The 26,639-nt window shown below is 38.7% G+C and overlaps 1 protein-coding gene across 1 annotated transcript; it reads right to left on the bottom strand.

The window, feature by feature from the left end:
• Positions 1 to 21,822: 21,822 nt before the first annotated feature.
• On the bottom strand, positions 21,823 to 26,276 carry LOC126335540 (protein POLR1D-like). The gene is made up of 2 exons (XM_049998927.1): positions 26,136 to 26,276; positions 21,823 to 22,643 (listed from the first exon to the last, which is right to left on the bottom strand). The coding sequence occupies exons 1-2, from the start codon at positions 26,159 to 26,161 to the stop codon at positions 22,223 to 22,225; spliced, it is 447 nt and encodes a 148-aa protein (XP_049854884.1). The 5' UTR covers positions 26,162 to 26,276; the 3' UTR covers positions 21,823 to 22,222.
• Positions 26,277 to 26,639: the final 363 nt, after the last annotated feature.

The following is a 26,639-nucleotide window of genomic DNA, read 5'->3' as shown; positions in this document are numbered from 1 at the left end:
TGTCTTTCTGATGTGCATGCAGTAAACAGGAAAACTTGAACTCTGGCAATGTTGTTATCAAATCTGTCTGAACAGGGCCAATGTGCTATTATTCTTTTCTTAACTGCCAAAGGACAAGCATTGATAGAAATCAGTTGGAGAATGAAGAATCTGTATTGAGTAGCACATGTGTTGAAAACCACTGTTGTGGAATAGTGTGCCATGCTCATGATAACGCACATCCCCATATTGCAAATGTTGTAGTGCAGAAATTATGTGAACTCAACTGGGAGACACTTGAGCATCCACCCTATAGTCCTGAACTCTCCCCATGTGATTATCACTCCTTCAGTCCCACAGAAAAAGACCTAGAAAAGTTGACAATCCCTTTCAAATGAGGATGTGCAGCAGAAAGTTACAAACTTCTTCACATCGTAGGACACGGTGTTTAACCAAACAGGTGTCTTCAACCTGGTGCTTCAGTGGGATAATTGTCTCAGTGCTCAATGCAATTTTCTGGTCCCTTCAACCCCCCACAAACCAACCAATCAATGCAATTTTCCTGAGTGGCATACTGATTCTGGGTTGTACGGTCTTCAGTTGGAAATTTTCTGATTGCCTCTTATAACTTAAGTTTCTGCTCAGAACAAGTTTCTGCTTCTGCTGACACTGAAGAATTACTTAATTTGATATTGGATTATTTTTCGGTAAAAAGTGGCTACCTACTGGTTTTCTTATTTTATCTGGATCTTTCACAAATTTTGCATCATGTTCATGTTTTCCTGATTACTTCTGTGCACCAGATTTATGTGCATAACCCAAAATTATCCTGGAAATAAATAATTAAAATCCTACTAAAATATGTTTACACAAATAAGGAAAACTATAATAAACAGTGAAAGTAGTAGTACTAAACTGTTTTTAAAATTTTGTAATCCACTTCAGATTAATTATAAGATTATAAAGAAAATTTCCCAACAGATTCACGGGTATCTGCACAGACAAAGAAGCCTAATTCGTGTGAAAACAACTTGCACACTGCTGTCACTCCTAACATTAACTGAATAAATGAAAATAAGCACAGCACTTAAATACAAAACACACCACATATAAAACATCAGGACACTGATGATAGAGCCAATTGTGATAAAAACTGTCATCACTATTGTTGCCAATGCCATTTTCATCCATTTTCATGAAACTAGGGAAGTCGTGGTGCTAAAGTCTCTATATTCCTGTCAAACATGTAAAATACTGGATGTGGAGATTTATTATTTAATCTGGCAATAGTGGTGTTCAGTCAACACTGCAGGTGATTATCAGTATGTGTTATAAAATTGATCTTGATAGTTAGAAGGTTATAACTAGTCCAACATTTCTTGAGTCGTGCCAGAGGCCAGGAAGGGGAATGAAGGTGTAAGTACCATGGTGACCGCTAGGCAAGGAATGTTGCGTGAGGAATATTCTTGCTGACAACATTTGTAGTTGCACTACATTCTGACAACTTGCTGTAAAGGATATGATACATGGAAGTAACAAAGTTTCATGGAAACACATTAAAGGGATATTCATGTTCATAGGTGATACCTATTTGTAGCAATGAAAGTGGTTTGACATTAAATTAAGGCCACAGCTCAGAAGCTGCAGTGTTCATCTTTGGGACTCTAATGCATAAGACACTACTAAATTTTCTGAGTGTGAAAGGTGGTTGGAAATTTATGCATTTCAATCATTTTCTAACATTTAGCTGACTTCTGGTTCTTTGTTTGTATGTAAGTCAGGCCATGTGGTTCAGAGAATTCCACCTACAAATTCTACATTCAAACATCCTATGCGCAAAATGGATGGTGCCATGACCTCTCTCTGTTATCATTCATATACTGCTTAAAAATTTGACTTTAAAATTTGCCTGCCAGACTTCACTTGGAACTTTTGGGCTGATAGGCTGTGATTGATGCATAAAACTTTCCCTTAATATTTCTTCTGACTGCAGGAGACACCTTCAGAGGTAAAGTGGTGAACTGCAGCCAGAATTTGAGGGAGCACTGAATGTATATGCAGTATAGAGGGCACTACAGTTCATCACATGACATTGGCTGCGAGAGTATTAGGTAATGCCAGAGTTCTCGATTGGAAGTAATTGATTATCGTCCTTATGGTGAAATGTTGACATACAAATTTTATGTAATTTAAACACTTTCCTCTTTTCTGTCAAAATTATTTCAGTGTTTATAAATGTCAATAGCCTCTCTACACACGCATGCATGATAATGCGATGTTTTCGATATGACACTTTTCTCATTGGATTTTATTTCATGTTCACCCTTTTGGTAAACTAATTCTGCTATGGCCAGCTTGTCCATATGTCCCAAGCAGCAATTTTTCCTGTGTTCAACCAGATGGTTGTTGACACTTATTTTTGTGGTACCAGTGTAGGTCAGTCTACAGTTTGAGAAGAAACATTAGGGATAAGTTTTCTGTATCGACTATGGCCTAACACCTTGGAAGTTTTAAGTGAAATCAGTACTGGCTGTGAAAGCCAACATTGTTTGATTACCTGCCAGTGTTTGCAAGTGATTCTACTTACTTGAAATGCAAGTTTGTAGAGCGTTTGTAGAGCATGATTAGAATAAATCCCCACTGCAAATACTGAATCCAGGCTCAGAATATATTAGATGAAGTTTATGCAAGTTAAAAAACTATGTTGATTTCAGTGTAACATTTGGAATCTGTTGTAAATGGATGTGCTGGTCAAACAATCCCCCCAAAAAGTACCAGAGATACCCAAAGAACCTCAAGAATTTTCTACTCCCAAAGATGCTGCTCCAGGCCAGAAAAGACTGATCTGCAGAGCCCAGGGTTCATCACCCATCCTCCTTACCTATAAGTATGTAGTGCTATGTGAAACTGACAATGAATCTGAGTCAGTACACTTGTTCTTATGGGATGCCATTTACACCCCAGAACATGTCAAAGCCGAAGCAGAAGTGAACTCGAATATTAACTACTGATAGTTAATCATTCAGGAAATAATGATACTCCTTAGGAAAATGGCACTAAATCATGGGGAGGAAAACCATGTGTACTCAGTGCAGATCTCTCAGGCCATCCCAGTGGTAACTGAGTGCAGAAGGTGCAATCAGGTGCATATCACTACTCATATCAGAACAAACGATGCACATTTCCTGGGTTATGAGCTGTATCCAGTACCTTGTGATGGTTGACAGAAAAAGTGATAACAACCAGCCTTTCTTGTTGTGTTTTAATGAAGTATTTTCCCTAGAAATGATTGGGATCTCTTGTTTTGAGCCAGATGGAAGAGGGACAGTAATTCTGTAACAACCTAGGATGCAACTTCAGAGACATATGCCACAGGGTTGAGAGCTACATGGTCTATCTAAATGCATAAAGGGTGAATTACACACCACAGGCAATTACCAGTGTAGCTGACTATGTTTGCAACACATATAAGCATTTCTTACAATACTCGGATCCCTTTCCAGTTGGGACAAGCATTACAGCAGAGGGCACCAAAATATTCATATCAGTCATATCAGATTTCAAGAAATGCTTTAAACAGATGAGAATATCAAGATATTGATGCTAAATTATAGGATCATCATTAGAAGAAGAAGAGTTTGGAACATTATTAAAATGCAGCGAGACTGACATAATATCCAACACCAAGGGTCAACAAAAGCTGGTAATTGATCGTAGTGAGATCACTGGAGTAAATCTAAGTCTTTACCAAGAATACAGGTTGCATGGGATGGGATCTGGAGCAGTAGACAAGAAATGGTTTACGCACAAACAAAAATCGCAAATGGAATAAAAGTTGTAGTTGGAGCCTTTTGTTGGCCAACAGACCAACTGGAAACTTCAGTTGCTTAGTACACATATATCCAAGTTATGCTATAATAAGTAGAGGAGATATTAATCTTCCCACAGTTTATTGGGAAATTTACGACTTCATATGTGGCAGACAAGAGAAAATTCCTGTGAAGTTTTCTCTGAAAATTACCTATAACACATGGTTCAATGTCCCACCAGGGTTAGAAACACTAGATTTGTTGGCAACAAACAGACCTGATTTGTTTTAGGATGTTCACGTAGAAACTGGGATTATTGATCATGATGGAGTTGCAACAACAATGGGCACAAAGGTACAAAAATCTAGAAAAGTAAGCAGAGAATTTACATGTTCAAAAAATAGATTTTTCAGATGGAAGGTAAAAATAATTTGATTTACATAGAGGAACTGTGGCTCAGATTTAAACGAACAACCACACGAACTCTAGAAAAATATGACCCTAGCAGAATAACTCAGTCTGGCAGAGATTTCTATCTAGATACAGAAATTATGAGGGAGCTTGTTAACAAACAATAGGTACAAAATAAAGCATAAATCTGCAGACATTAATAAAACTGCACTCGGCTACTAGAGAGACCATGTACAAAGCCTTCAATAACTACCATAGCAGAAGGCTATCACATAACCAGTCTCAAAATGTCAACAAATTTTGGTCATCAGTTTAAGTTGTCAGTGACATAAAAAAGTGTTCATGTGTTTGTAGATTAGACAGGAACCCAAATAGTGGACAGCAAAACCAAAGTTGTAACATTTTGTTCCGTCTTAAAACATGCCCTCGTAATATAACATCAAGGAATGTTGCCCTCATTATCATACAATAATTGTACCATTGCTAAGATGAGTCACATAGTAATCAGCAGTAGTGGTGATGAAAAGCAGCTTAAATTGGTAAAAACAAAAAAAGCTTCAAGACCAGAATCTCTTAATGGATAAGTTTCAGTCTTGACCATAATTTAACATAGATCCCATGAGCACAGATATTTTCCTATGTTTGGAAAAGAGCGCTCATTACATCCAACAACAAGAAACGAAATAGAACTGATCCACAGAACAACAATCCTATATCATTCACATCTATTTCTGGAACACATTCTGAGTTTAAACAAAATAACCTTCTCCATAGAAATCAGTGTAGGCTCCAAAAACATTCATCAGGTGGAACTCAAAACACCCTTTTTGCATGATTCCTTTGTGACCTGGATACAGGAAATCAGGTTGACCAGATGTTAAACTTCAGGAGAAGCAACATGTAAGGATTGTCAAGAAACCTTGGTATTGACACCTAATGAAAATACATTACTGTGGGATACTTAATCATGTTTGCAACTGAATCAAAATTTCGTGATAGGCAGGATGTAGCATGTTATCCTGGAAGGAAGCCATCTACAGAATCTGAAAGTAGTATGTAATGTGTCCCAGCAGAGTGTAATAGCACTGTTGCAGTTTATGTTATATGCTGATGCCTCAGCAGATTATAATAGATACAATCTTAAAATTTTCAAAAGCTGATGCACCTATGTATGAAGAAATTATATCCAGTGAAAAGTGCAGTTAATATCCAGTGAGCCATGGTGGTGTTGCACAATCTTTTGTATCCTCTGATTGACTGGCATCCCGGTAAGATGCACAAGTGCCACACAGATTCACATGATTTACCACTGTTTGCAAGGGAGGAAAAGGCAGGACTCATGGTGGCAACAGTTATGGACTGAGGGGCCAGTCTGTTGACAAGGTGGCTGTTGGGGCCTCTAGATGTATTAGGAGCTGTATGCACAGTAGCATTCATTGTGGCTGATTTATGGGGTTTGGAGAGAGTTTGCACCAGCAATTTGCCTTCTGGAATGTTCTCACCATGTGCAGTTTGAATATTGGCAGTGGGGATGGTGCTTTTAATGATGGTGTATGTAGTACTACAGAAGTTATGGTTTATGTTGTGTTTCTCCCTCAGTGAACCTCGCCTGTGAAAGATGTTTTTTTTTTTCCAATTGCTGTAATCTACTTGAAGCTGCAAGTGTAATCTTTGCTGATTTGCTTAGTGATTTCCATTTGTGTGTGTATAAGAAGTATTGTATAGGCAGCTGGTGTGTCAGAACCTCTGAGTTAGCCTTGGGTTACATGAATGTTTAGATGGGCCACTGCTGTGATTCTCTGGTGTCTCCATTTTTGTTCCTTAGCTTTAAGTCAGTCCTTATCTGTTGTAAGTTTTGAGCAATGTTGGATCACTTTTTGATGTTTTAAACTAATGTCCTTTTAAATTTGTTTTAGATATGTTTAAATCTTGAGAGCCTGCAACCTCAATCTTTTCTGTAAATGTTAAACCTAAAGTTTGGGCCAGGTGGGTAAGCCTGTATCTATTATTCTGTAGTTTCAAAAGGGCATCCAGTGTCTGTTGGTGAATCTCCTATTGGTAATCACAAGTGTCTTATCCTTTTATATTAGCAATTTTACTATAGCAATTGAAATTTCTGCTTATAATTAAAAGGTTTAAGCCTCATTCACTTAACTTGGAGTTATGTAATTGTGAACATTATGTTACTTTAAGGGCTTCATTAAGTCTTAAAAGACCTGTGCAGCTTAGTACCAGAGCTCTTGATTTTTAGTGTCATAATGAATATGCTCAGCCTTTACTTCTAAGCTTGCCCACTTGTATACTCCTGTATTTCAGCCTTTACTTAATTCCATTGTTATATTTGTGTGGGTTAAATTTATGGGCCTTACAGCCATATAGAAGTTTGGGTGACTTATCCTGTTGTCTACTGAGTAGAAACGACAATGTACAAATTAAATGCACCGAAATAAGTGAACAAACAAATTCTGGTGTTTGTAGTAGATTAGTAGCTGGGTAATTAGTTAAGGGTTTTAATGTGGATTTGTAGTAGTAGAAGTAGTTGTAGTTCTTTTCTTTTTTAATCTCTCTTTTATTTAAAAGTTAAGTATCAGAAATAAATAATTAATACATAACGTATAACTATCCAACTAATGTATTAAAAACAATAATGGGGTCGTTGTAGGGATGTTGTGAGGTTGACATGGTATTAGTAGGTGGAAAGGGTAATATGAGGTTAAAGTGAAAGTAAAGAGAGATTTATATAGGGAGAGATAAAGGTGTGAAAAAAGTCGAAAAAGTGTTGGTTTGAGATGAGCTATTACTACATTATCCAACTAATGTGATTTGCATGGTCTATTTTAGATAATAGGCTGTAATTTTGAATAAATAAAATAAAAATAAATGTCTACTGAGTTTTAAGAGTGGCCCCAGCAGCGGTAAGGTTGGCTTCGGCTTACCGTTGTGATAAACAGTAGTTATTTCAATTATTGTTTCTCTGTTTTAAATTTGTTTGTGTAAGTGAAGCTTGTTGTTTAAATTGATATTCCTCTTGTCTTAAAGACTGCTTATATAAGAGAAATTTGCTGTTCATCATTATACATCAGGTGCAAGAGAAGAGTGTGCTTTTAATTATCATTATGATTGCTGGCTGTTTTGAAATAGATTTGTAATTTCTTAAGGAAAAATGGTGTGCTCAGCCTGGGTTCATCCTTTCACATCTCCTATCCTTTGTGCATCCTGTGTTTGGACATTTCAATGGTAGCAACAGAGTGTGACTGCTTTCCTTTCTAGTTGAAGGGGCCAGGTTGATGGGAGACTTTCCTTTCGTTGAAGCCATAATTTTTTCTCTTGCTTACTTACTTACTTACTCCTTGGCACTACAGCCAATGTAGGGCTAGTCTCTCTGATGATCACAGCCCAGTCCTGTTGATTTTCTGCTCATTTCTTCCCTCTGCTGATTCCAATCTTTCTCAAATCATTTTCCACATCCTCCAGCCATCATTTCTGGAGTATCCCTTTGCTCGTTTTGCCACCTGGATTTCCTGTGTCAACCTTTTTGACAGCTCGATCCTCTGACATTCACTCTACATGGCCCAACCATCTCAATCTGCTACACTTAATTTCAGTCAACAAGTCAGGATTTCTATCCAGTTCTTCCAATTCCTTGTTTCTCCTTATCCCCCATTGCCCCACCTCATACACAGCTCCAAAAATGTTTCTTAATATTTTCATCTCTCATCTTCTCAAGAGTTCTTCTGCTACAGTTGTTGTCCATTTTCCTGAGCCATACATTACCAATGGTCTTATGACTGTTTGATAGACAATCACCTTCGATTCTCTGCTAAGGTTACATGTCTGAAGGATCTTGATTAGGGCCCAGGAAGCTCTATTTCCTGCAGCAATAGTCGATTTTTATTTCCTCTCTTATTCTGCTATCCTCCGTAACCAGCATTCCCAGGTATTGGAACTTCCCACATCTCTCATAATTGCTTCTGTTCAACTTAATATATTTCTCTTTAAAAACAGCATTTTTCCTGGAAACAGAGAGATACTGTTTTTTGTGTTGTTTACTCTAAGTCCCAACTGTTCTGCCTCCTTTTCCAGTCTGCCAAATCTATCTTCCATACTTCTAGACAGCATACACACATCATCGGCATAAGCTAGATTTTGGTGCATATGGTTAAACAGAGTGCCACCTCAGTTATCAATCTCCACCCTTTGCATCACTCTCTCCAACACTATGTTGAAGAGTAGCATGGTTAATACATCATCCTGTCTTAACCCTTAGTTGACCTCAAATTCTTTAGAAAGTTTCCCTTATACTTGGCATTTTGTGCTGGTGAGGGTCATTTGTACCAGTCTGATAAGTTTACTTGGGAACCCCATCTCCATTAAGGTGTCATATAGCTTTTTCCTTTTAACACTACCATAGGGCTGTTTAAAGTCTACAAAAAGCTGGTGTACATCCACATTATATTCATAACACTTTTCCATTTTTTGCCTTATAATGAAGATCTGGTCAGTTGTGTATCTACCCCATCAAAAACCGCACCCCACTAGTAGTCTCCAAGTATTTCTTCTGTAATTCTCACAGCAGTGACTTTGGCTAATCCTTTGTACACCACGCTGACTAAAGCAATACCGCGATAATTTTCACAGTTTGCTTTCTCCTTCTTCTTATGAACTGGGCATATAGTGGCCATGTTCCACTGGTCTGGCATCTCTTCCTTTCCCAATATTTCCACTATCAGCTGTTGTACCGATCTTGTTAATGTTCACCTCCACCCTTGATCATCTTTGCTGAAATGTTGTCATTACCTGGAGCCTTATTATTCCTTAGGCTTTTAATTGCCTTTTTAACTTTCCCTATTGTTAATATAGGTACAGGTCTTTCATCCTGACTAACATTCTGCCAAGGTTGGTCACCCTCTATTTCATTTTCTTCCGAACTTCTCTTCCTGTAGTGACATTTAGCAGCTCACTGAAATATTCGACCCATCGGTCTAGAACCTGTTCTTCTCCTCCTATAAAATTTCCTTCTTCATCTCTGCAGAATACTGTATGTGGTTGGAAGCCTTTCTTCAGTTCCTGAACTCTCTTGTAGAATTTTCTTACTCCTTGTTCATTGTACTCTTCTTCTAGCTCCATAAACCATCTCCTCTCCAATTCTTGTTTTTTTTCCCCCTTTTGCAAATTCTATCTACCTCTTTCCTTTTCTTCGTGAATTCTTCTGTATTAGATCTTGTTGTTCTGTTTATCATTTTCTTCCTTGCCTCATTTCTCTCTTCCATTGCCTTTTTACAATCTTCATCACACCATTCTACCCTTTCTTCTAAACCTAAAACTTTTTCTGCAGTTTCTTGTAGATCCTCTTTAATCATACTCCACTTTCCTTTGTTGCCTTCCAGAGCCTCACACTTCTTCTGCATTTCTGTTTCATACTTTTCAGATACTCCCTTCTCTTTCAATTTGGAACCATTGTATCTTTGTGGAGTTTTACTCTTCCCTTTGGATCTATAGATGGCTATGCATTGCCTCAATTTCACTCTTACCATAAAATGATCAAAATCGCAGTCTGCCCCCCTGCAGCTATCAATTCCAAGGATGTCAGACGCATGTCCCCTGTCAATTACCACATGGTCAATTTGATTAAAAGCAGTGCCATCTGACGAGTGCCATGTGGCTTTCCTTATGTTCTTTCTCTGGAGCCATGTACTCTTCACTACCATTCCATTGCCCATGGCAAAGTCTATAAGTCTTTGTCCATTTTTATTCAACACCTCAAGCAGGCTTTCATTTCCTACTATTTCTCTAAAAGCTTCTTCTTTTCCCACTTCTGCATTGAAGTCACCCATCAGTAATTAACATAATTCCTTGGTATGCCTTCTAATTGCTGTTACAGTCGACCATAAAACTCATCTTTCACTTCATCCTCATCATCTTCGATGGGTGCATACACACATACTAGTACTCTTAGTGCTTGAAAATTTCGTTATACAGTGTTCTAAAAGGTTTTCAAATTGTTTTAGATCCATATGGTGACATATTTATGAGGGTGTCTTGGATTATCTGACCTCAGTTGGGAACATCTGCAATATGAGTTGAGTGTTAGAAACACAACTGGTGAAGGCACTGTTCTAAAGTTGGCAGCCAAGCTGAGCATGGAACTGAACAGCCCTCTCCATGTTAACCTTTATACTGTTGGTGAGGTATGTCTGGCTATTGATATCATTTCTGTAGCTGTAGAGGAGTTGCATGACAATGTTCAGTTTTTGTCAGGTAATCAACCCACTTACAAGAAAATTCTTCAAGTTCAAGTGCACTTATTTCAATGGTGTAATCGTCTTTTGGACTTGAATTGCCTTGAGATATCTGATCAACAAAAGGAAAGTGTTAATTATTTAATTGCTAGGATAACAGATCTGCAAATTTGTGCCCATTTTTTTCATTTTAGATAGTGAAAGTGTTAATATTGAGGAAGGTATTCCAAGTGTTAATCAAGGTTAGGGGGTGAGGCGTGGCCAAGCTCAGAATTTGGGTGGTTTGGTGTCTGATTCCTTTGCTAAGTTGCTGAATTCCATTATGTGCTTACTTAATGGTATTTCTCAGTTGATGAAATCAGTCAGGTTTGCGAGATGCTGTGGTTACTTGGACGGTTAGAGCACCATACTGACAAGTTTCACATTCTGTTATTCTTTCCTTGCTGTATCCTTTGTCTTGAGGTATGCTGAGTGACTTATTGCCTAGTGTCCTTATAAATCTGGGCTCCTTGGGTCAACTTAGGGCTCAAATAATAGAGAGCAAGTTACTGATATGTATTCACAAAGAACTTGAGTGCCTTTATTATTGGCAAGTACAGGGTTCTAGTGAGAAGGCGATTCAAATCATTGAGTGTGTTCTGATGGCTGTTGCCACCTCAGATATGAATATTAGTGAACAGGATAGCATTTCTAATATTTTGGAAGGCATGAGGCCAGGAGATAGGTTGCGTTTCCTATTCGTTAATAAACCAACAACCTTTGTGAGTTAAATCAGATACTTGTCTCTAGTGAGGGCTTTAGGTTTGCTGACGAGCAGTGCAGGCACAATAAGGGTTCTCAATCTGTCTCCGTGATTTCTAGAAGTGATGGTTGTCATTCATCTCATAGATTACAAAACTAGAAGGACATGTTTTTGTTGTTGTGCCCAAAATCCCTTGGTACGTGAGTGTCCAGTTAGGTGGGGGCGCAGGCCTAACAGTTGACACCACCGGGTGGGGGCTGGAGTTTCTCTATGTAAACCTCCTGCTTGCTGTGCTTCTATTCATGGTGTCCATAGTTCCCTCCTCCCTTATCTCCATGCACATCTTAATCACAAACCGGTTTGTGGACTGTTGGATTTGGGTATTTGCATCTCATTGCTTGATTACGAGTGATATCTTGAGTTCCACAATTTGTATAAATTCACCCCCATGGAATTCATATGGCAAATGGCCAAGAGTTGCCTCTGGTTAAAGAGTTGTAGGGGAGTTTGTCAATTTGCGATTTATCTTGGCCAGTTCAATTATTTGTGATAAGGAATCTATCCATCATCTTATTCTTGGGATGTGACTTTATTCAACTGACTGCTTTAGTTTTAGATTTTGCCAGCAATACCTTGTACAGGGTGTCCGAAAAGACTTTCCCTGATTACTTAAATTGATAACCCAGGCTAGAAGTAAGATACAAATGTGAAACTTGTGTCGAACTGTTTACAACTATCAAAGTTTTTTTTTTCAGTTTTAGGTTCGCAGTATGTAAGTAGTGGATGAGGTGCAATGCCCAAGAAGCCATGTTAACCAATCAGGAGAAGGCACAGTATGTCCTGTGGTATCATGAGACACGATCACCAACCACAGTGCAGAGACACTTCCAGACAACATTTGGAAGGAATCCACCTGATGTCAAGAGCATTAAAGCCTGGTATGAGAAGTTCAAGAACACAGCATCGGTTACTGACCTTCCGAGGTCTGGTGGACCAAGAACTTCAGCAGACAGGGTGGAAGCTGTAAGGCAGTCTTTTCTGCAAAGTCCGAAGAAATCGGTGCACAGGGCCTCACGTGAATTACAGATGACAAAAAGCTCTCTCCATGACATTTTACACAAACATTTATTGTTTCATGCATACAAAGTGCAAATCATTCAGGCCTTGTTGCCTAATGACAGTACACGTCTATATGACTTTGCGGTCGAAATGCTATCACGTATTGAGGACGATGATGGTTATCTCAGACGAATTGTCTTTTCCGCCAAAGTGACCTTTTTTGTCAATGGAGTAGTGAATCGCCATAATGTGCGCATTTGGGGTTCACAATTCCCTGGCGAGGTCATGGAGTGCACCAGAGGCCATCCAAAGGTGAATGTTTGGTGCACGTTATTGCACGATCGAATTATCGGACCATTCTTCTTCGCTGAGGCTACCATCACATCTGCAGTGTATCTGAACATGTTGCAGCTGTATGCTGTTCTTCAGCTGCTTCAGTATCACCCCGATGTCTTGTTTCAGCAAGACGGTGCACCGCCTCATTGTGGTTTGGATGTCCGTGCCTATCTCGATATGACCTTTCCTGGGCGATGGATTGGTCATGATAGGCCAACGGTTTGGCCTCCACACTCTCCTGTCATAACCCCATTAGACTCCTTTTTATGGGGTTATGTCAAGGACGAGGTCCACCAAACACATGTACCAGGTCTTGAAACCCTGCGGCAATGGATGACCACAGTCGTTGGCTCGATTCCTCCAGTGATGTTGGCTAATGTGTGGATGGAAATTGAATATCGCATAGATGTGCTATGTGCTACCAAGGGTGCTCATGTTGAAGTTCACTGATGTGTGTGAAACAAACTTTGATAGTTTGTAAACAATTAGACACCAGTTTCATATTTGTATCTTACTTCTAGCCTGAGTTATCAATTTATGTAATCAAGGAAAGACTTTTCAGACGCCCTGTATTTTAAATTCCATCTGTCTTGTCACATAGCACTCTTTCTTGCTAATTTCAGAGTAACTTCAATTCCTTAAGTACAGATCAATCAGATTTTCAGATAAATCATCATGAGCTACCCAATTGAGGGCTGTCTTAGATAAATTTCCTGATGTGCTTTCGGAGCATTGGTACGTGACTGATCAAATCCAATACAAGATTCATCTCACCGACACCATTCTGGTGTGCCATACCTCTTACCATCTTTCGCCTTTCAAAATGAAGATATTGAGGCAGAAGATCAATGATATGTTGTACAGTGAGGTTGTTAGACCATTCACCTCCTCATATGCTTCACCTATATTTTTAACATCCAAACAACAGGTTGGTGACTACAGAGCTGTTGCTAACTGTAAAGCTCTTAATGAAAAGGTAATTTTGGAGTCAGTATGCTGGCCTGATTTCCACAATTGTTTTACTTGGTTTGCTGGTGCCTTTGTTGTTTTGGTGCTTGGCTTAAATCAAGTGCACTACCAAATACCACTGAGTGAGGGATCTAAACAGGTGACTGTTCTTCTCCAGGAACATTCTGGTGAGAGGCCCCCTTTAGCTTTTGCCTCTGTTCACGAGTGTGAGGTCTTGGCTGTTTTGTTTGCTGTTGATAAATTTAAATTTTATCTTGAGAACAGAGAGTTTTGAGTTGGAAAACAACAATCAGGCTTTGATCTGGGTCTTGGCACTCCCTAGGAAAATGCGCAAGATAGCTGAATTGGGCTGTTCCCATACCCGTGTTCTGGTTTAAAGTTCTTCATATTAGAGGCACCGACAAGCAAGTGTTCAATGCACTTAGTCACGTTTTTGTTGAGGGGGATCAGGAATTGCCAGTCAATGACTTGCCTGACTGTATTGTTTTGACTGAGGTACCCCAGCTATTTACTGACTTCAGGCTTAAGCAGGATCAAGATCACCATTTCCACCCAATTAGGAAGTGATTGTTAGATGGCGAAGTGATTTCCGATTATGTCTTACGAAAGGATATATCTGTATACCCATTGAACTTGTTTCCCCCATCTTTCACTATTTTCACAATTCCTTAGTGGGTGGGCACTTGAGTATCGACAGGACCTTGACAAAAATTCGAGAAAATCTCACCTGATCAACATTGTATAAGGATGTTTGCCATCTGGTTAATGAGTGTGAGCTTTGCAAGATGGGTGGGTCTAATTAGTGTAAGAGACTGCTGCAATCCAAAATAGCAGGCTCCCATGGATAAATTATTTATTGGTAAGGCGTGTCCTCTTCCCCATACTAATGACGGGAACTGTTACATCCTAGTTGTTGTCGACAGTTTCTCTCATTTTGTATGTTTGATCCCTAGTAGAGGAGTAACTGTTTCACTTATTATATGCCATTTATCTGGTGTATTTTCTTGGTTTGGACCCCTAAGTCCCTTGTGAGTGATAATGCTCCAGCATTCCTTTCCAGTGAGTTTAAATGTTTCCGTTTTAATAATAGCACCCACCATATTACCACTCTCCCGTATTACCCTCAGCCTTCCTTTTTTGAACATGTTAATAGGAAATTAAAGGCCTCTCTAATCATTTACCTTGCCAAGCTCAAACCAAATGGGATACATCCTTACTGTATATTAACTTTGCCTTTAACTCAACACCTCCAAGGCAGTCCCAGTGGCACTGATATTTGCTTACCCTTTTAATTCTCCACTTGCCAGTCCATGAAAAATAAGTGATCTGCCACCTGAGCTTATCAGTTCCATTTTTATTAAACAGAATTGGCATAGGGCAGGAAAAATATCACATTAGCCCATCAATGTCAGGAGAAATGCTACAAATAGGGTAGGCAATTCTTTTGGGGTTTGGTAGGCGGTAAGGTTTTTGTTCACAACTTGAATGCAGGTGACAGTCAGTATAGGAGAATTACTGGTAAGCTAGCTTCAAAATTTATTGGGCCTTGTTCAGTTGTCAGGATTCAGAATCCGGTCAACCTTCTTGTGCATAATCTTGTCACTCACAAACTCTTTAAGGTCCAGGTAATCCAAGTTAAACAGGCCAGTTAGTTCTTTACCACTGTGTTTTAAATCAGTGGATAGTGGCAGGGGTGCCCCTGGCATTCCATCAGTTTGAGTGGGGGAGGTTGAGCTGTGGGGCAGTGTTGTGCTATCTTTGGATCCTCTGACTGGCTGGTGAACCGGTAGGAGGTGCGACTGCTACACTGATTCGGTCTGTTTGTCACAGTTTGCGAATGAGGAAACGGCAGGACCTGTTTTGTGGGTGGCGAGCTGGTGTTGGTATGAGGCAGCAGCAGGTATGGACTGAGGGACCAGTCTGTTGACAAAGTGGCCATTTGTTATAGTCGGAGGCGTATGCAGAACAGTACCCATTGTGGCTGATTTCTGGGTTTTGGAGAGAGTTTGCACCAGCAATTTGCCTTCTGGAATGTTCTTTCCATGTGTAGTTTGGATGTTGGCAGGGAAAGGGGTGCTCTGGATGATGGCATGTGGAGTACTAAAGAAGTTATGGTGCATATTGTGTTTATTCCCTCAGTGAATCTCGCCTGTGAATTTTAAAAGATGAGGGTTTTTTCCAATTACTGTAACCTACTTGCAGCTGCAGGTGTAACTTTGCTGATTTGCTTAGTGATTTCCATTTATGTGTGTATAAGAAGTGTTGTATAGGCAGCTGGTGTGTTAGAACCTCCGAGTTAGTCTCAGGTTACATGAATGTTTACTTAGACAGGCCACTCACTGAAGTAGTAAATTTGTTTTTTAACACTTCTGCCCTGATTGTGCTGGCAGTACTTAATGTGCACTGGCATTTCCATTTGTTGTTCTTTAGCTTTAAGACATTCCTTATTTGTTTTAAGTTTTGAGCAATGTTGAATCAGCTTTTGATGTTTTAAACTAATGTTCTTTTAAATTTGTTTTAGGTGGGTTTAAATTTTGAGGGTCTGCAACCTCAATCTGTTCTGTAAATGTTAAGCCTATAGTGTGTGATAGGCGGGTAAGCTTGTATATATTATTCTGTAGTTTCAAAACAGCATCTGATGTCTGTTGGTAAATCTCCTATATTTTATCACACGTGTCTCATCCTTTTATGTTAGCAATTTTAGTACAGCAATTGAAATTTCTGCTTATAATTAAAAGGTTTAACCCTTATTTATTTAACTTGGAGTTACATAATAGCTTAGCGAACATTATGTTACTTTAAGGGTTTACTGTCTTGAAAGACCTGAACAGCTTATTACCAGAGCTCTTGACTTTAGTGTCATAATGAGTATGCTACAGCCATGGCTTCTGAGCCGTGACATTGTAATTGATGTGACGCTTGCCTGTGTGTATGCACCCAGATGGCGTCTCAGGTGGCTATTAACTCTTGTTGGAGTTTTGATTCCAGATGCAACTGCTAAACAAATTAAGTTTTCCAGATATTATATTTGATGGGTGGTTTTAAGTAAATACTTTCCCGAGCTTGCCCTGTCTTGTGTTCTAACACAAGTTTACTTAATTCCACTGTTATACTCGTGTGGGTTTTATTAAAGGGCCTTATGGCTCTTTAGAACTGTGGGTGGCTTTAACTTTTCATCTATTGAGTTTTAAGAGTGACCTCTGTCGCGGTAAATGCAGCTTCGGCCTACTTATTTTGGTAGACAGCAGTTATTTCCATCATTGTTTCCTGAATTTAAATTTAATTGTGTAAGTGAAGCTCGTTGTTTAAATTGATATTTCTCTCGTCTTAAAGACTGCTTATGTAAGAGAAACTTGCAGTTCATTATTATGCATCAGGTGCATGAAAAGATTGTGATCTTAATTATCTTTCTGATTGCTGTCATATTTTGAAACAAATATGTAATTTCGTAAGGAAAAATGTGCTCGGCCTGGGTTTGCCCTTCCATGCCTCCTGGCCTTTGTGCATCCTATGTTCGGACATTTCATCCTGTTAGGTCTCAACAATGTATCAGGATGGTGCAAAGACTGCAAACATGCTCTTAACATAGAGAAACTTAAAACTGCGCATATGCAATGGAACAACCCAATGGCAGATGACAGGCAGCCATAATACTGCCAATCTGAATGCCTGCCATTGTAACAGTCAATTATGTAAACAACTACTGTATAATAAAAACAAAGATTCCAAGACTTACCAAGCGGGAAAGAGCCGGCAGACAGGCACAATGAACAAAACACACACACAGAATTACTGCTTTCGCAACCGATGGTTGCTTCTTCAGGAAAGAGGGAAGGAGAGGGAAAGACGAAAGGATGTGGGTTTTTAAGGGAGAGGGTAAGGAGTCATTCCAATCCCGGGAGCGGAAAGACTTCCCTTAGGGGGAAAAAAGGACAGGTGTACACTCGCACACACACACATATCCATCTGCACATACACAGACACCTCCCGAGCTGTGTGCTTCACCCATTAAAAGTTACTTATGTGCTAATTTTCTTTTTCAATACTGTAGTCACGAGACTAGTGACTACAAAAATTATTGGTGGTACTGGCATAATCTTTTAACATGACTGCTTGGGAGTAGGCTTCAAATGTTGGAACTCCATCTCGCGTACTGTATACTGGCTGCTGGCCATTAGCACCTACCCCGCATCACTACCATTGTCTCCTCTCCTACTATGCCCTCTGCTCTGACAGGGACCAATTTATTTTGCACTCACTCTAGGTGCAGTGATCATTTACCATTTATCATAATCGAAACATGTGTTCCTCCACTGAGGAGTACTGATGAAAACTGTTACCAATGTCTTCATTCTATAACTATTACAATATAGCCCATCACACAACTATTAAAAACTGTCAAAAAATTTATCTTATAGAGATTTGTTGAACCAGTAATAAACATAATATGAGGTGAATCCCAAAGTACAAAATGTAACTGCTGCATACATCAGTTCACACTAGAAAAAACTATCACACAGAAGAGGTCCTATACCACCATAGAGCTGATAGTTACTGAACACCACGCAGAACATCCCAATGTAGGCCCTTCCACTGCTTCTAACTGTTGCACAGTGTTGAAATTTGCAACACAGATTATAAGTGGATGTCTCATTTGTATTACTTGGAAGTTCAAGATTGGACTAGAACTCTGTTATTCTCAAAATAAAGACTAAATCACACACACACTTTGTGCCACAGACCCATAGTGAGGAAATCCTCAAGCATGTGAAATATTTTAGAAAACCGTGCACTACAGACGTTAGCTAAAGCTGTTGTTATCAAACTGTTATAGAAGAATCTCAAATGATAAATTTAACTTTCTTCATCTTTCTTCAAGATAGGAATCTTCAAAATGAAACTTAAGCGCAAATAGATACTTATAAAAACACACACAAACTTCTGGAATAATGTTTTTATTTCATCCAACAAAATGAGAAAGTTTGAGGAAACAAGACTATTCATGTATTATACAAGAAAAACCACCCATGACAATGGGTTAAGAAATAAGATAAGAGAAAAAGCAACAGAAAATATTTGAGAACCAGGAATGATTGCAGAGAGAGCAGGTATCACCAGTACGGGCAAAGAAACAGACAACAATAAAAGAGAAAATGAAAATGTAATGTCAGAAGCAGCAGAAGGGGGGGGGGGGCGCAAAACGAATTGTTAAGCAAAATAAACAGGGCAGAACATGTAGAAAGAGGAAGAAAATGGTCAATATTTGGAAGTCCGCTCAAGCCAGGTCAGCAGCAGGATAATTATTACTACGTTTTTTCTCCTTCCATGCAAGTGTGTTTGTGGTGGAGAAACCACACAGACAGTGCAGCTGAAGCAAACAGTACATGACAGGCCATGTGCACCCATTACTGGTTCCAAGTCAACACAGTTTCTCAGCATGAATGGTGTAGGTGACAGGAACTGTGGTAGTAAACTACAGCAAGTCCCAACCTATGACCTTCTATGGTAGTGGTGCAGGGAGAAGCAATTTAAATAATCAACAAGGTTCATCAGGTACCAGGTTGTTGCATCTTATCAATGTAGACAATGTGCCTATTGATGCTTCCCAATTTGCTGCTGCCGATGTGATACACTGACTCACAGTCGCATCTCAGTTTGTGTGTAGCACAGATCATCACACAAAGTGATGGATCCAATTCTGATGAGGTACCAATACTTACTAAACTCCAAAATGGTCTGATTAACATGGATTTTGCTCACATTTAGTCTCTCGTCACTTAGATTCATAACGAATTGGTTGGAAAAACAACTTTGTTTCCAAAGAAATTTTGCACCATTTGCCATCAAGAGACTCGGTTAGTGAAAGTGGCAGAGGAAATCTGCAGCATAATTTCTTCTCAGCCATAGTCAAGGCACGAGATATGTTCAGGAGCAGTTCATGAGGGAAAACTGTAGACCATTACAATACAGTCATATCAGTTACCACTTACACATAGCTAATCACACATCCTGTAACACAGCTCAGTTACTGGTTTGAAATAGAATATAACTACCTAAATCATTCTTTGATGTTGCTTTTCTTCTCTCTGCTGCCACACACCATCATAGTTTCAAAACTTGTGTGTGCCAAAAATCACTATCAATGCAGAGCCTATTATTTTACACTTATTTCTATTATTGTCTTGTTCAGTATCCTCCTCCATGTTATCACTATCTTTGACATCAATTACTTCACCCACTGTCTTGCCCAAAACAGCCAAGATAATGTTGAATTGGCTCAGTCATAATTTCTGACTTGTATGTTGGAGAACATGAAACTAATTGAAAATAGAAAAAAAAGAAAAGAATTAACCAAGTATATAAAGTTTCACAGCAACTACTAATCTAACATGTGGGTTTTAAGGGAGAGGGTAAGGAGTCATTCCAATCCCGGGAGCGGAAAGACTTCCCTTAGGGGGAAATAAGGACAGGTGTACACTCGCACACACACACATATCCATCCGCACATACACAGACACCTCCCGAGCTGTGTGCTTCACCCATTAAAAGTTACTTATGTGCTAATTTTCTTTTTCAATACTGTAGTCACGAGACTAGTGACTACAAAAATTATTGGTGGTACTGGCATAATCTTTTAACATGACTGCTTGGGAGTAGGCTTCAAATGTTGGAACTCCATCTCGCGTACTGTATACTGGCTGCTGGCCATTAGCACCTACCCCGCATCACTACCATTGTCTCCTCTCCTACTATGCCCTCTGCTCTGACAGGGACCAATTTATTTTGCACGCACTCTAGGTGCAGTGATCACCCATCTAACAGCTACTGCGGCTGGTCTGAGATACACGAGGCGTGTTTTTTTTAAAGTAAGTACCATTTTGAAATTAAAAAAGACATGCTAAGATATCTCAATAATTTTATTTTTACATGAAAGCCTGTACCTTAATCTACTTTTCTACATAATTTCTGTCAATATTGAGGCACTTGTCATAATGTTGTACCAGTTTTTGAATACCCTCCTCATAGAAGTCTGCCGCCTGACTTGTTAACCACTGCATCACCACTGTTTTGACTTCATCATCATCTTAGACACTGACCGCCCAGGTGCAGGAACAGATGGTAGTCACTGGGCGCAAGATCGGGGCTGTACGGAGGATGATCTAGAGTTTCCCATCGAAAAGATGTGATGAGATCTTTGGTCTGATTCGCCACATGCGGATGGGCATTTGCTTGCAGCAAAACGATGCTCTTGCTCAACTTCCATGGTGCTTCTGGTATGACATAAGCCACCCATGTTTCATCGTCCGTAACAATTTGGCTTAAGAAATGATCACAGTTGTTGTGGTACCACTCAAGGAAAGTCAATGCACTGTCTAAATGTTTGGTTTTGTGCATACCCATCAACATTTTCAGTACCAAACGTGCGCATAATTTTTGGAAATTCAAGTGCTCAGTCACAATGCCATACAAAACACTATTTGGAACATTAGGTAAGTCATCCCGCAAGCAGGAAATCTCTCACCTTATTGTCCACTTCCTGCGCCAAACTTTCATTAATGACCGAAGGATGCCCACTCAGTTGTTCATCATGCACATTTGTGCGGCCATCTTTAAATGCTCTCACCCACTTTCTTACCATTCCATCACTTATAATGTTTCTCTCTAAATCATACAGATCTCATGATCAATTGCTTTTAGGCCTTCAGCACTAAGAAATCTTATAACAGCCCATACTTCACAGTCACAGAACTCACGATTATCGGAGGCAACTTAAACACTCAGTACACAACGTAAACAAGGAAGAATCAGACTGAAATGGCGACAGTGCGTAGATTAAGGTACAGGCTTTCATGTAAAAATAAAATTATTGAGCTATCTTAGCACATCGTTTTTTACTTTCAAAACAGTACTTACTTAAAAAACATGCCTCATATCTTGTTTGGATGTCATGTATGTGTGTGAACTTAAATAACAAAAAGGACTACAGGCAGCTATAGATGAGGGACTGCTATTCCTAATTTTCATTAATTGTTTATATAATTACAGTGACATTATGTTAATGATGATGTGACATGTATTCGAACAAAATTCAGGACACACAACCCTGTCAGACACATATCCTGAAACGTATACAGTGAATTACAGCTGGAATGTCTTTTTGCTCTGTAATGTTGTTGTGGATACTGTTAATAAACTTAGGCTCTGTAATGTTGTTAGGGATACTGTTAATAAACTTAGACCATTGTCTTTTGAAATGAATGTGTTGCCTTAGTCATGCTTCATTTTATAAATTAATGTAATTACTACCACAACGAAACATATTCTTTCAATACAGTGTTACATCAGGTGCTGCTAACAACAACAAAGAAAAAAATCATGTTCTTTGGACAGTCTGTTACTAGAATTACATCAACTATAAGTTTGTGGAAAGTAAAGAAACACACTTCCTCACACCAGTGTATTATCAATATTTGATGCAGTGATAGGAACAACTGTTACAACACTGATTACATAACTGTATCCTGTACTGCAAAATGTCATTAAAATTATGTTATTTTTATATTCTGTACAAGTGAATGAATGATGTGATGAATCAACAGATATGTTTGTATACTGTACTAATGCACATGAATGTCAGCATTACTATAGTTAGGATAATATAGTTAGGCTATGTAAAACTAATAACTTTTATTTTTGATTGTTTTACTGTCACTTCTAAGATCAACAACTTCCTTTTCTTTATTCTTGCATCTCTGCACAAATAGTTTGTTCACTTTCCCACTTTTGGTGTGCTTTAGGTCACTTTTAGAATCTGAACCACGGCAGTCACTGACTTTTGGGTATGTTGACTGTTTTTGTGCTATTGTCTGCTGCTGGGTAGAATGCTTTAATTCTTCCTTTGCATAGTCATAATGAGCCTTTCTATTTTGCATTTTTCTTGTTTTAAGTTTGTTCGCATGCATAATATTAATCACAGTGTTGTTGAGAAATGTCTTGTTCATTTGTCGTAATGGACACTTTTGCCATCCCAGGGCACCAGCTATTGATGCCCTTTCGGCAGCTCGTTTGGCTTCTTTCAGGAGTTCTTCTTCAGCAAGTCTACAATATAAGAAAATACAAATTTCCATGACATTTTAAAATTGAATTTTCATCCAACTCTACAAAATTCAGTTGTAAACAAAATGTAATCCACAGACATCCACCTAATGCACATAAATGTCTACACTATGCACTCTGATCTCTGCACACAACTATGTCAATGAAATCTCAAAACTTATTGTGGTTGGGATACGAGCAGGACTTGAGCAGTGGCAGGTAGTCAGTGAATGGTGCCCGAGTTTTTCTCTGGTTCTTGGACCAAGCGGACTTAGTGGGCTTTGCTGAAAAGATGCAACTTATTGAGACAAAGAATGGAAAAACATGCTGATGGTGCCCAAATTTTACTGTAGCACTAGATGCCTTCAAAACATATTACACACAGGCAAATTATGTGCAAATATGTCAAGTACAAGGTACTCTCTTTCTTTCTTCCAGAATACAAAAGAAGCACTAAAACAGTTTGTATATCTGGTAATTTTAATATTTCATAATAAGACTCTTTAAGAATATACTATTTAACAATCATATGAAAAGGATAGATGACTACCCACAGCAATCGGGCTGGAGGTAGTGGGCGTAGGTGCGTATGTGTATGTTTTGCTTGTTTGTGTGAACGTGTGTATGCTTCTCTTTTCTGATGAAAGTTTTGGCCGAATGCTTATATGTAACGGTCTTTTCACTGTGCCCGTCTACAACTCAACGCATCTTTACAGTCTATCCTTTTCATATTCCAACCCAGACTTTCAGTCTGTTTAAATCATATTTCATCATTTCAAATGAGACATACACAAATTTATTGCAGTTACAGTTGCAAAGCTTTGATTTTTGAAAAATGTGATAAAAACAACAGTCCAGCTGTTCTATTCAGCATGACTGAGACCAACCGCAAATTTGTTAAATTCAAAGGTTACATTAAAAATTGTAGACACGTACAGGTGCCAGTCAATAAAATCTTTTGTTTCATTCTTGTAACCACTTTTGAGTGTCTATGCAAATCTTCAGATAGCTATATTTAGGTTTCTTATACAGGGCATGATTTCGGTGACATTTCATCTGCTGCTATGCTATGTAGGAAATTTGTAGGTCTACAAGGTTAGTGTTAGAGGTGGTTGTATCATCAGCTTGTAACAAAATATGTATGTTGCAGAGATATGACTAGAATTTCAGAGTGGTAGGGGCTGTCCCATCATGTTCCTGCTTTAACATAAAACCATAATTGACTGATTCAGGAGAGGAGCAAATAATATTCAACATTCTAGTGAGACAGCACACTTATGCTACATTATTGAAATGCAAACCTAATAAACAAAAATAAGTCATATAAAAATGGCATCAATCACACAATGTGAAGTGCATCAGTAACTATGACATCTTTACAAATCAAACCTTCGTCCTGCCTCACCACACATAAGACTTATTAGTTCGAAGAATGGCAGAAAGTACAATCTAACTTCTGCACCATTTCAGTGCAACAATGTGTTCACTGTAAATAAGTTTTATGGTAGTTCTATTATATGCTTATTACCTTAGAAATAAAAAAAAACTCATTTTATATTAAATTCAGTGCATTAGTGTTTGTAAAATGATTCTTTCGTATAGGGTTCATTAAAAAAAAAATGACGATCATTCCACTTGGGAATGATACATTAGCTTATTTGTTTGATTTGTAAATATTTGTCATGTATTATTGTTTTTCTGACATGTTACACATCCTGGAGGACCTCCACACTACAGATCAATTGGAATGAAAATAAATCTAATCTGAATGTGTAATGGATACAGGCCACCAGCATATGCACCCATATAAATACAGTTTGGCATGAAATCTCCAAACTATTTCACCACTTTCAGATTTATACAATAAACAATCATTTTCTCTCAAAACTACACCGGAATAATGGAGATGTGTACTGTGTACAGTGGTAACATTATGATACTGGCAAAGCATGTGCGTTTCAGGTAATCTGAGTTGGTTTTTTTTTTTTTTTTTTTTTTTTTTTTTTTTAAGGATATTGACCCCTACATTACTGTACAAAACTTAACAGCCACATTTGGTCACACTGAAAGAGTTTCAGGTATCCAGCACAGCTGCATAGGAATAGTACATTATCTTATCAGGGAAGAGTGTTGGAACCATTTCTGTTCATGTTGTGTATTAATGACCTTCCAGACAATATTAACAGTAACCTCAGTCTTGCAGTTACCTATAATGAAGTACTATATGAAAGAAGCTGCGTAAGTATTCAGTCAGATTTTAATAAGATTTCGAAGTGGTGCACAGATTAGCAGCATATTTATATGCTCAAAAATGTAAAATTGTGCATGTCACAAAACGGAAAACATAGTATCCTATGGCCATAATATCAACGAGTCACTGTTGGAATCAGCAATTCATAAATTACCTCTTGTGTAACACTTTGTAGGGATCTGAAATACAATCATCACATAGGTTCAGATGTAGGTAAATCAGATGGTAAACTTCAGTTTATTGGCAGAATACTGGGGGAATGTAATCAATCTACAAAGGAGATTGCCTACAAATCATTTTTGCGTCCGGTGCTAGAATATTACTCAAGAGCATGGGAGCCATGGCAAAAAGCACTAACATTGACTATTGAACATATGCAGAATTGGCAGCACCAAAGTTCACATGTTTGTTTGTACCGTGGGAGACTGTCGGAGATGCTGAACTGGCGGACTCTTAAAGATAGACAAAATATCACAAGAAAGTCTACTAACAAGGTTTAAGCATCGGCTTTTAACGATGAATGTAGGAATACAATACAATCCCGCAAGTAGAGCTCACATAGGGACCGTGAGGCCACGATTAGAATAATTACAGCACACACAGGCATTCAGTCATTCTTCCCGCGCTCCATGCGTGAATGGAAACCAGCACAAAGGGACGTACCCTCTGCCACGCATTTTACGGTGGTTTGATGAATATAGTTGTAGACTGATGAACGGGATGATACTTTGCAACACAGTATCAAAGCGAATTCCTCTGAAAAGAAAATTTCAAACAATTTACTTCCTTAAACAACGCGTTTGGCACATCCATCATTTCTCCTGCCAGTATTCAAATTTCGATAACTCCACTGAAAAGTATATGATCTTTAAACTCTGAGTCCGATTTATTCAGATTTCTAAATAATGTTTATTTAAATGTACTGACGGCTCCACAAAAATTATGAATCTAAACAATTCCTTCCAACGCACGACATGCTGCCGCATCTCATCATAATGAATGTAAATAGCTTTTACGCCTGACGTTCCATATATGCACACTTCAGGAATATGTCCGTATAACGAATATTTCCTACATTTTCTGAATTACATAATTAATTGTAAAACAGACCCCGATAAAGCAAGATTGTCGGAAATACTTCAGGTACAGAAGTTTAAATGTCACAGGTTACATCAACAAAAAGAACATTTCTACACTGATTCCTGCCAGTGCTCACGGACATTAATATTTTGAAGGTAACGTACTCGTCCAGACTCTTATCGGTAGACATTTCAAATGGTGTGTTTCCATAAATAACAGTGTCACACACTCAACCTGCAGTTTGTTTACGTTTCGCTTCTTCAAACGACACTATAGTAGTAGTACTCGTCACTGTGCACTTTCACGACTATCGATAGGGTTGTCGACACTATCGATAAAAAAGCTGACGTACAAGGCGGGCCACACGCGAAGATCTATATACCCAGATATCAACGCGTATGTTTGTGCTTGGAATAAATCGCCGTAAACCACGTACGTCCACATGACACAATTTCAGTCTGCTGCTGGCCCGCACCTGTCGGCCTGGGAAAGAAGTTTCAGCGGCAAGCGAGTACCCATTCGCAAAGGATATTTCCCTTCAGGACACTAACCAGTTACACAGGAAATTCTGCTGTTGTCTGTGTCCACAGCTAGCCTTAAACAAGAACAATCTAAATGGCCTAGGAAGTGGCTGTTCATGCGACTACAGTTTTCAGATATTAATTTAT

Source organism: Schistocerca gregaria, chromosome 2 (genome assembly GCF_023897955.1).
Source record: "Schistocerca gregaria isolate iqSchGreg1 chromosome 2, iqSchGreg1.2, whole genome shotgun sequence".
Lineage (NCBI taxonomy): Eukaryota > Metazoa > Arthropoda > Insecta > Orthoptera > Acrididae > Schistocerca > Schistocerca gregaria.
The sequence above is the reverse complement of the archived record's forward strand: the minus strand, read 5'-3'. Positions and strand labels throughout refer to the sequence as shown.